Source organism: Empidonax traillii, unplaced genomic scaffold (assembly GCF_003031625.1).
Source record: "Empidonax traillii isolate 1590-97213 ecotype Southwest subspecies unplaced genomic scaffold, ASM303162v1 scaffold873:size564455, whole genome shotgun sequence".
In the NCBI taxonomy this organism is placed as follows: domain Eukaryota; kingdom Metazoa; phylum Chordata; class Aves; order Passeriformes; family Tyrannidae; genus Empidonax; species Empidonax traillii.
In genome coordinates, this window is record NW_020956066.1 from 228,668 (window position 1) to 240,127 (window position 11,460).

The following is an 11,460-nucleotide window of genomic DNA, read 5'->3' on the forward strand; positions in this document are numbered from 1 at the left end:
GATAGGCTCCTTCCTTCTAAAAACACATGTGAAGGAGGGAAATGGAACACTATTGCAGATCCTGGCTCCAGTGTCACATCACCTCATCTGCTTCAATATGAAATTACACATACGGTGAGTATGGATTATATGAGAACATGAATGATTTAAGGTGTTCCCTTTTTCAATAGTATTTCTTACCATGTAAGCATTTATGCTTCTGGAATACTGTGGGTTGAGCTCCCCATTTACTTCCGTTTTTTTAACTTGCCAAGTAGAGATGACAGGCAAACTTCAACCTTGACTTCAGTTTATTTGGTAGGGGTTTATGCTTTGGAATTGAAATCCACCTCAGAGCTTCCTCCTTCAAAGCCAGGTCATTCTGAGACCAAAATCAGTATTTAGGTCAGTTCCCTCTGTTCATTTCAGGGTATTTTGGAGCTGGACAATAATAACATTTTTAAAAGAAAAGAAAATGAGCCAGGACAAACTGAGGATTGGTAATGAGCATTGAAGTGGCATGAAAGTGACTGGTATTCTGCAAATGACCCCTGTTTAGCAGCTTTTTGGAGCTGTGTGCAATGGGAGATAGCTTGTAGAATTCCAGCGTTTAATGGGGGCTTTTTTTCAGGTCAGAAATTCTTAATAAGACAGAGCTGGTGCTTCAGAGCCTTATGTTAGCAAACCTGACACTAGGGAGTAATATCATTGGCTTTCATGCGCCTATTTACTGTAATAAGGATTATGAACATAAGTAAAACTTGCAGGTTTGGGCCCACAAAATTAAAAGAAAAGCCTTTTCACACCCTGAAACTGCATCAAAATTCAATTTCACCAGGAAAAAAAAAATCCTTCTGATCTAGTCCCTGGAATGTGACATTTCATGGGTGTAATAAGGTTACAAACAGATTATAAATTGAAACCCTCTAAATCCTTATTGTACTGTACCAAAGCTTCTGCTTTGCATAATACTCTTATTCCTGACTGTTCTTTGTTTTACAAGCTCAAAACTGTTCATTCCCTCTCATAATAGAGATCAGGGAGCCAAAAACGCCGTGCAAAATCCAAAGGTAATTATCTGAGTCAAAGAACCTGAATGCTAGAGTTCACAAACTTCTGAACTTTTCTAATTGTTGCTGTTTGCACAAAGACCTCCCTCTTCCTTTAAACACGTCACAGATGTCGCGCATTCTTTCTGACAAATTATAGTGATAAAAAAATCCCAGTGTAGATTTAGTTCCTGGTTTGTGTTTGTGTAGTTCTGCCTTTGTGTCCGTAGCCAATGACTGATATGTTTTCACGCCATAACTTGGGCAGCTGAGGGCGTTTGAACCTGACCCTATATGCTCAGGGTTACAAATACTGTAAATTACCTCACCTGAGAGCGCTGCTAGTTTCTGCACTTGGCTTCTTGTGCTGATTTTAGCAAGTCTAGCAAGTGTCTTCCAGACCGGCCTTTCAATATTTGGGCACATTTATGTGTCTGCTTAAGTATCACCCCTCTGCGAAAAGCAACTGAGCTTCTTACCTGAGAGCTGAATAAATTACCCAGGTTAGCAGATCATGGGCTCATTTCTTCCAGGTTTCCCCTAAAGGTGAGGATCCTCAGAGGGTTGAATGAGGATGAGATGGATTTGTAGGTGAGTTCTCAGGGGCCACTTGGAGCATCAAAGCAGTGAGGGAAAACAGTACAAAGAGGGATTTGACTGTAGAAAGACCAGAGGGAGCAGGAAAGGATTAACAGGATAAGAGAGCAGGGCAAATGAGTATGGGGGGATAGAGTTGGGAAACACCAGAGGGTTATCACAAGATACTTGACAGGTGAGACAGTGGAGTGATGGAGAGAGGCAAATGATGAAGTCACCGCCCTTGGCCAGCTTTGTCAGCTGCTGCAGTGAGCCTGGACTGGGGAGGGAGCGAGGAAAGGAGTTTTATGCCCATGAGAAAGGTCAGCTGCTAAAGACTAGAGGTCTGGAGGGCAAGGAACAAGATAACTTTCAAGGACAAAGAGAAAACCCATCCTATAGAGAATTTCTCTGAAAGAGCCTCCATGGTGCCTGAGTGTCCACACAGCAGGAGGTAAAAGGAGGTGCTGTTGTGAACTGACTGAACCAGCTTTGAGGGTTTTGTATCAAATAGAAAGCCTGTGTCACATACTCAAGTTTTATCCCCCTTGTGGCTGCGTAGGTTTAATCAAGTAATACACAGTCCGTAATGTTTACAGAGAGATTTAGCCAAGAATTACTTGAATGCACTGAGTTTTGTCCTGTTACTTCTTTCTCTTTCAGGAAGAGAGTGCAAATTAGCATCATTGTACTCTTTTGATGCCATTTCACAGCGCAGGGCATGTGTGTGCTTCTGGTATGGGCTCGTGTAGTGTGAATGAACTAGAGATCTGCACTTGAAACATAAACTCCTGCAGATTACAGGTTGTATGTTGTCTGCTCTGTTCACGCATTCTGGGCCCCATCACAACTTTTCAGAAATGGCAATAAAGTTTCAGGAGAAGAGCTGTCATCTTTTATGGGCAGTGTACATCTGTTTACCATGGCGATGGTACATAGTTATGAGCATAAGTGATTTTATTTGGTTTTCTGATTGATTTCAAGACTTCAGAAAAGATTCAGATTATCTTCTCTGTGTTCCGGTATGAACTACTGAGGTTCTGTATGGCTGGAATTTTCTGTGAGCCCGTTATGGAATAGATACAGATTTCATCCCTGTGCTGTGATCAGATAAAAACTCTGGAAGGATTTTGTCCAGTACCTTAGTGGGAATAAGCTCATTCGCTGAGAAATGCGGCCATCTAGTGGCACAGAGAGGAAGAAAGGAAGAGGGGAAGGGTTTCTCCAAGAATCCTGGAGGATGAGTCAGATAGTTCCTATTGGAAAAAACCTTTGAAAGTCCTGGTGTCGTTTTCTTTTTCTGTTGTTTTCTGAAGCAGTGCAAAAAAGTTCAAACAGTCAAACCTTTAAAAAACCAAACCAGTTTTGAGGCTGGCCCTACCTCATCTGCCCAAGTTCTTCTCAGAAATACAATCAGAGTGAACTAAATCCGGGTTTAAATGCTCTCCTGAGCGGGATCTTAGCTGAAATGAGCAAAGCAAGGTACTTCTATGGAAGAGTACAAGGTACAGTGCCCTGACTTGATGTGTGCTTAGGTGCTCAGAGCTTCTTTTCACAGTGTGTAGGGGTTTGTTTTCCCTGCCACAACCTGTACACTAACACAATACATCTACTGAAAGAAAATATGGGTAAAGGAGGGTGAGTTAAAAATTTGGGTGGAAACTTGGTTTAGCAGTTCTGTTGATTTTTCAGGTTGGATGACATGTTTTTTAAAGGCCTGATTTTGAAAACACTGTTTGTGTTGAAAGGCTCTTAAGTAAGGCTCCCCTGCTCTAAGAAAGCAATACTTAATATGAATCACTCAAGTGGAACTGTGCATGAGATTATCTAAGATCCATTTATCAACCTGTGTCCCTGAGGCCTGATCCAAAGCCTGTTGTTGTCAGTAGAAACAGATTCATAGGCCTTAGCAGACTTCCAGTGGGATCTATAATTTGAACCCTGTGATCCCTTGGGAGTGCAGATGGCCTTCTTACTCTTTTGGTGCTGCCGGGGTCCTGGGTCACACCTGAGTATCCAGTGCTCTTCCAGTGTAAAGTTACAGTAAGGCTACTGCTGCTGTCACATTTCTCTTAAACTGTAATCTCTTTGCTACCCAAACAGCACATCAACAACGACCATATACATGGGGAGAAGAAAGAGTTTGTGTGTCGATGGCTGGACTGTTCCCGGGAGCAGAAACCATTCAAAGCCCAGTATATGCTGGTGGTCCACATGAGGAGACATACAGGGGAAAAGCCACACAAATGCACTGTGAGTAAATGGCCGGAGTAGAATTAAAATCTGCCAAATCAAACCTGCATTGGACAAGGTTATGAAGGCTTGAAAAGCTTCTAAGCTTGTATTTTACTTGTATTTTACCATTTCTTGCAAGTCCGGAGTTTAAAACTAATCCAGGTTTATTTCTTGTATGCAGTTTGAGGGTTGTACAAAGGCCTACTCCAGACTAGAAAACTTGAAAACGCACTTGAGATCTCACACTGGAGAGAAACCGTATGTGTGCGAACACGAAGGCTGCAACAAAGCTTTCTCCAATGCATCCGACAGGGCCAAGCACCAAAACAGGACTCATTCCAATGAGGTGAGTAAGCACAGCTCCAAAATGTTAACAGTAACGTTTGTCAGTGAGGAGACTTACAGTGTGGTCGTAGCAGTGTATTGCAGAGGGCAGGCACAGAAACCCTCATCGACCTGAAAGGAATGTGAGTTCTAGATGGCTCTTACCAGCACAATGTGTCATACAGACCTGGAGAGACCATGGGTCTTTCTTGTAAGTGCCTGTGTGGGTGGTGACACCCGATGGCTGCTGGGATGCAGCTTCCCTGGCATCTCACAGCATCCTCTGGGCTGCTGCAAACAGTCATGTTCTCCAGTGTTTGCAAAGTTGGGTTGCCCTATAAGCTCTGACTTATACCTTTTCCTTATCTCTGGGCTCTTTCACTCTCTTTTTCCATCCTGATGGACCAGGATTGCAGAACAGGGAATTTGATCTTTCTTAAACAAACCAGCTGTGGCAGTCACAGCTGTTTCTCAAACTCTCGGTCTTACACCTCTTTAATACTGTGTGTTTCCTGTTACTGCTGGCTCCTCTTTCAGGAGTCACACCATCTTCTTGCGTTGTCCCTGTTTTACTGCCCCACTTCAGATTAAAGAAGGAGCCACATCATCTCAACCACCCATCTCAGAACTCAGTCTCTCCTCCTTGACCTGTCCCTATACTCCTTCACCTCTAGCCTAAACCTAGGAGTACTGGAAGGGCAGGACATACCATAGCAGCCAGATCCATTTACAAAAGGCTTGTATCCTTGTCTGGCTGGCTGTCAGGTCTGCCTCAGGCATGCACTAGGGCTGGCAGATCTCCTGGGAGCATTCGTCTTCTTCCAGTCCCCTGGTCCCTGCAGCATCTCTTCAGTCCCAGGGGAAGCAGAGAGACTTGCACATCTTTGAGTTTGCCCCATCTCTGTCATATGTGCTCTCAGCAGCCCAACTAACAACTGCACTGGAGACCTGCAGTGATTTTGCGAGTTGTCACCGAGGTAGAAGGAAACTCGTCGAGTCTTGCCAGTCTCTGACTGAGCTTTTTTTTTCATTCACTCTCTGAATCAATCTGTATATTGCCTAATTGATGAGTCAGATCTTCTCAAACATAATGGTGTGATCTGTACTGCCTCTGGTTTAAGATCAGAATTTCGTGTCTAACGGTAAGTCACCAAGAAATATTTTATTCTGCACATCATTTCTGGTAGGTGCAGCCACATTTCCTTCACCATTACTTCACACTGAAATAGGCGAATCTTCTAGGGCAATGTGTACTGGTGGAGTGCCATGAATACCATGAAAAGCACAGACCAAATTTCAGCACTTGCTTGCAGTGGCATTTTGGTTGTAAGTAGGTAATACAGAGAGCTTTAAAAACAGCTGATACATCTTGCTATGCCTTGCACAAGTAGGAGAGTGCTAAGTGACTCGTACTTCTGTAGCATCTTGAGAAAACCTGCCTCAGTAGGTCAACATCAACCTCAAAATGTTCATTTTTGCTCCTATTCAAGTCAATGGGAGAGTTTTTTCCACTGATGTCAGTGGAAGCAGGCTCAGGCTTAGACTGCTGTGAAGAGGCTGCGTTTGTCAAAGGCTCCACAGTGCTAAGTGTAAGCAGACAGAAAACCCCTTTGAGGAACTTTGCATGAGGGTCTCTTTTGTATCTTGAGGGCTAGTATAAAAAAAACCTTTAAAATACTAGTTTCTGGGAAACAGTTTAGTAATAAAAGTGAGTGAACAATACTTTGCTTCCTGAGGCAATTAAAGGATTTAGGAAGTGCTCAACTCTTCTTTCTAATCCTCTCATAATACAAGAACAAAGGCTTTGTTAAATTATAGCACAGTAAATTTACTTTATTCTGCATTGCTTAGGCAAGTATAGAAATTCACAAAGGATATGGTTTTTAATAAAAATGAGTGATCACTTATGCTAATAGCAGTGATAGTACTAGTGCAATATATGATAGTAATAGTACTAGTGCATGTATTGCTGCAAAATGAAAATGCTCATGTTACTTATCTTATACTTGGACTTCATATTGGTTATCCGAAGGAGTTAGGAAATAAATGCTTCATCAGTAAATTCTGCCTGAACAAATGTCCCAGCATCTTTTGAAGGGAGCTGTTTGCCTCTGAATATCAAGTAGTAGGTACTAGGCATAGTAGAAGTGTGGTATCAAACTGCTGAGGGCAATGGACAGCATAAGAAAATTAGTCCAGTCTTCATAAACTGCCATAGCTGTGTTGACTCTTCTGTTAAGCTAAGTGAAAGCGTTGCCAGCTTGCAGCATGAGAGACTCTGTCCTCTGTCAACTATGCAGCATTAATGGGTACCTTCTAAACCAAGGGAAATTAATGGGTTTGACTAAGTGCAGTCACAATTTGATACGACAAGGGGTAATGGCTTTAAACTAGAAGAGGGTAGATTTAGACTAGATAGAAGTAAAGAAGAAATTTTTTGCTGTGAGAGCAGTGAAGAATTGGCACAGGTTACCCTGAGAAAGCTGTAGATACCTCAGCCCTGGAGATGTTCAAAGTCTGTTTGAATGTGGCTTTGAGCAACCATGACAGGGGGGTTAGAAGTAGTTAATCTCTAAGATCCCTTCCAACCCAAACCATTCCATCAGCCGATCACTGTAGAGACCGTAAATTAGGTAACAAGTCCGCTGTGAAAGTGTGTAACTTTAACATCAGCTGCACTCCAAGGAGTTCTTGAGGAGTCTCACGTGGAATTACATTTAATTTAAGCGTTTTTTCCATGTCTTGTCAGAAACCATACGTTTGCAAGATACCGGGCTGCACAAAGCGCTACACAGACCCCAGTTCTCTCCGGAAACACGTGAAGACGGTGCACGGCCCGGAGGCACACGTCACCAAGAAGCAGCGGGGAGATATCCACCCGAGGCCTCCGCCACCAAGAGACCCAGGCAGCCACTCTCAGACTCGGTCACCAGGCCACCAGACTCAGGGTGCAATCGGTGAGCAGAAGGACCTCAGCAACACTACCTCAAAGCGTGAAGAATGCCTCCAAGTGAAAGCGGTCAAGTCGGAAAAACCAATGGTATGCAATACACCGTGCCACTCCCTTTGCCCTTTTTTCTTCTTTCAACCAGTTAATAGTCCCTTTATGAAATGCTCAAGCCTGTAAACTCTAGCTCACGAGGTTAGGTTTTGTGAGGTTTTCTTTTTTGTTTACGTTGTCAAAACGTTTTTAAAGCCTAAGAAATAGAGAATAAAAAGATTGCATCTAGTCTGTGCAGTATGCGGTATGTGCAGTGTTGGCAACTCTCACAATAATTGTTTCTCTCATAAAGCCCCATCTTTTGGAATAAGCATAGTGCCAGAAAATCACATTTTTCACTTTTAAAAAAGCATTTTTTCCACTCTTCTGTTTACAGAAGAAAGAAGGCAAATGTGAGTCTTGCAGGGTCAAAGCCAGAATGAAAAAGAAAACAAACCCTAAAACTCCAAAAGACTAAGATAATAATATTTACGATGATAATTTTTGGAGAACTTGGGGAAGATTTTATAGGCCTTGAGATTGTGGGGTCATGGATCAAACTGAAGCAGGGTAAATTGGCTTTCTTACACAGCAGGAGGGCAGTTTTGTCTAACATTTGATCTCTGCTGTGATGTGACCCCTTTCGTTAATCTGATACTTAATTTAACCAAATTAACCTACACTGAAGTGGAATTAAGAGTGTCTGCAGGTCTCCTCTGGTTTACCTAAACATATTGCACTAAACTGCTGCAAGGACCATATTGCAATTTTTAGACGCTATCCTAAATTTTGTCCTTTGCCTGCATTTCGTGTGCCATCTGCCCTCTTTACAAGGGCTAATACTCTCAAAGACAGTCACTCCATCCTCTTCTCCATCTGGGTCTACGATTCATCTGTATCCAACCCTTGGGGAGTACAAGTAGGAGCCCAAATTCTGCTCATACTGTTAATCACGCTGCAATTCAAAGTGATTACTCACTGAAATATGAGTTACTGCTATGTTGTGCCTAAGGCTTATGCCCAAACTGTGCAGTATTAATCCTGAATTCAGAAACTTCCAAGGGCCCAGAGTTAACTCCTGCTTAACTCTGCCATCTTTGATGATAACTACCTTAGATTACAAAACCCCTTCCTCTTTTGCTTAGCTAGGTAAATGTGTGGCATTTTTGAGGCATGTTGCACATAGACAGTTTTAGCATGAATAAAATTAATGGGACAGGGTTACTAATGCCGACAGCTTACATATTATTAAATATTTCTCACTGAAATTTATATTTTAAAAATAATTCTGTATTTCTTGCTTTTCATTGTGTGTATGAATTAAGATATATTTTCTGGTTTTCAACTAATCCAATGTCTTTTCTGTCTAATGCTCTTAAATGTCTTATTCTAACTTCCTAAGGACAGTGGGTAATAAGGTGAGGGCATTTTAACTTTTCTGCTGTTTTTCTTATTGCAACATTATTTATGTTTTTATTTTAGCCCTCTGTCTGTTGTTCAGTCATTCCTTTATTTAATAATGTGCAATCCATCAAGTGCATTCCCAATTGAAATGTCCTGTGAGCATTTTGCAACACTTGACATCTGAAAAATCTGGCTTATATTGGTGAAATGTCTTCAGAAATGTCTTTGTACCCTCCCTTCTAGATGAGACATCCTTTTTTTTTTTTTTTTTCTGTATTGCACATCTAGAAATGCATGTTCCCCATAATACAGCTCTTATTTCTGTACCCTACTTCACTGTGATCTTGACATGTGGCTGCAAGAACAGGCTTCTGACCACTATTACTGTCCAGAAGCACAAACTTTCTTCTGTACAGTGACTGTTATTTCTGTTCTTTTCACCAAATCTGCTATGGGCAGGATTTGGAAATGAACTTGCTCAGTGTGGCCTCATAAATTCTAAGCATCATCGTTCAAGTTAGAAATAATAAAATGGTTATTGCATCTTAATGGACTCCTCAGGGGCACATGAAGCTACAGTAGTGCCATGAATCTGTGTCTTCATTCACTGATTTTAAAAGAGAGAGCCATCACTGCCGCTTCAGAAATTCTAGCTAGCGTTTGTCAGTGAAATGTGCTTAAAAATCATGGGGTGGCAGAAAAAAAAAATTTAAAAAACCCACATCAGAAACTCTAAAAGTTAAATACTTACATGAAACTGTTCTTGGGAGCAAGATGATACTGCATGCCCCACTGATCTGTGATCACACTGATAGAACCTTACAGTGAGATATTAAGTCCAGAGACTTCTGTCTTTCTTTCTCTGTGTTTTGTCTGTCAGTTTGTCAATTTTCCCATTCTTTTACGAGAACTTTAAAAAAAAGTAAATCTAGCCCGTGTTTCCCCACAGCAAGGGTTCTTCTGGAGCAGCAGGGAACACTGTTAAGAAAGAAGATGCTATTGTGGCAGAATAGCAGCCTGTACTATCTACTTACATTCTTGCATTTAAAATCTTAAATTCTAATGAAACAAAAGATTCGATTCAGTAGATCATTGCCTTCTTGATTCAGGGCAGAGGTAGTATAAGTTAGGTATAAGAGGAGATACAAGTTAGGCCTGAGTTCTGCTAGGGTCATGCGATGCTGATTATATGATACAGTATTTTTTGCACTGATGCTTTGTCCCTGTTTTATCACATGCCAACATTTCAGGCCAACCACTGCTGGTAACAATGAGCCTTAAGCCTGGAAAATACTTACATTCTTTAGCCACAAGTCTAATTAAAAGAAAAAAAAAAACAAATTCCAGTGTCACTGGAGTCTTGTTTGTTTGTTTGTTTGCAAGCCTAGCAGTGTAAATTAAGACCTTGTAACGTGTCTGAATTCTGGTTTGTTTTATTGAGCTGTAGCTTGAGTTGGGAACAGCACATACTCAAAGTAGGGTATCTATCCATGTGTGCTCACGAATGACAAGAAATGATAGAAGCAGCTATGGGAATAACTCAGATAAGTCTCTCATGGAGATACAATGTATGCTATCAGCAAGGTGTTAAAGGGCATTTTAGTCTGTGTTTTGCAATGCCATTCACTGCAGTTAAAATCAATCTGTAGAAAACTTCTTTAAGAACAACCACTGTTACCATTTAATGCTAAACTTCTCTTTTAGTTTTCTTTGGCTCCATTTAGACCCTCATTTAGTGCAAGTGCTCTGGTTAACAGTTTGCTTAATCCTCACTTTTGTTTGTTTCTTACTTCTCTCCAACAGACATCTCAGCCAAGCCCTGGTGGTCAGTCTACATGCAGCAGCGAACAGTCCCCCATCAGCAACTATTCCAACAATGGGATCGAGCTTACTCTGACCGGTGGTGGTAGTGTAGGAGACCTCAGTGTCATCGACGAAACCCCAATCATGGACTCTACCATTTCCACAGCCACCACAGCACTTGGCTTACAGGCCAGGAGGAATATGACAGGGACCAAATGGATGGAGCAAGTGAAACTAGAAAGGTTGAAACAAGTTAATGGAATGCTTCCAAGACTGAACCCCGTTCCACCTTCCAAAGCCCCGACCTTGCCGCCTCTCATAGGAAATGGTGAGATAAACATAAGAGGAGTGGTAACACTTTTTGCCCTTAAATTTCTTGCTTGCTAGATCAGTCTTGCAACCTTGCAAGAGTTGCAGAGCTTAGGAAGCTCATCAGCTGTGGAATAGTTTGTAAACTGATCGCTTTCTGTTTATCCTCTGATTGCAAGTCCTGCTACCCACCCTGAGAGAGGTCTGATAGTCCCACGTTATACAGAACAGGGGTTAGCAAGGGAGTCGTGCATCACATTTTAAGTATTCCTGTATTCCCTACAGTTAGAGGTTTGGACCCAAGAGCATCATAATCCTGTGCTGTTTTGAGGCAAGGCAGACAAAATAAATACTGGCCAATTTATTGAAGGGAAGCCTTTGCAAGGCACCCTTTGCAGAAAAGTGTTGGGCTTCCCTTTAAGTAACCTGTTCCCATACATAGAAGAAATCATACGTATACAAACTACTGTACATATGCTACTACAGATGCTACTGCTGCAAAGGGCAGATATCCATGAATGGGAGCAAGGCAAGATTGAACTCTGAAGATCCATAGCTGTTTGTTTTACAGAGAGCTGCTCATGGCCAAAATGCATGTCCCTGCTGCCTCTACATTGCCTACAGTATGCCCATAGGTTTCTGCACTCCACCCAGCAGTGACAGCCTGCGTTTTCTGAGACACATTCAATAGAAAGGAGCTATGTAAAATTAAGAAATGTATTCTGTTTACTTAAAAACAAAACAAAACAAAACAAGGAAACCAGCAAAGATGTTTTGCAGTTGTTAGGAGTTATTTCAAGA

At 41.8% G+C, this 11,460-nt stretch overlaps 1 protein-coding gene across 2 annotated transcripts in view; it reads left to right on the forward strand.

The window, feature by feature from the left end:
- The window catches only part of GLI3 (GLI family zinc finger 3), a 205,957-nt gene that overhangs the window by 187,144 nt on the left and 7,353 nt on the right, over nt 1–11,460 (forward strand). For both annotated transcript variants that reach the window (XM_027902424.1, XM_027902425.1), the window contains 4 exons: nt 3,708–3,857; nt 4,021–4,185; nt 6,913–7,203; nt 10,351–10,678. In XM_027902424.1, coding sequence (XP_027758225.1) covers nt 3,708–3,857; nt 4,021–4,185; nt 6,913–7,203; nt 10,351–10,678 — 934 coding nt within the window. The remainder of the gene's footprint in view (nt 1–3,707; nt 3,858–4,020; nt 4,186–6,912; nt 7,204–10,350; nt 10,679–11,460) is intronic.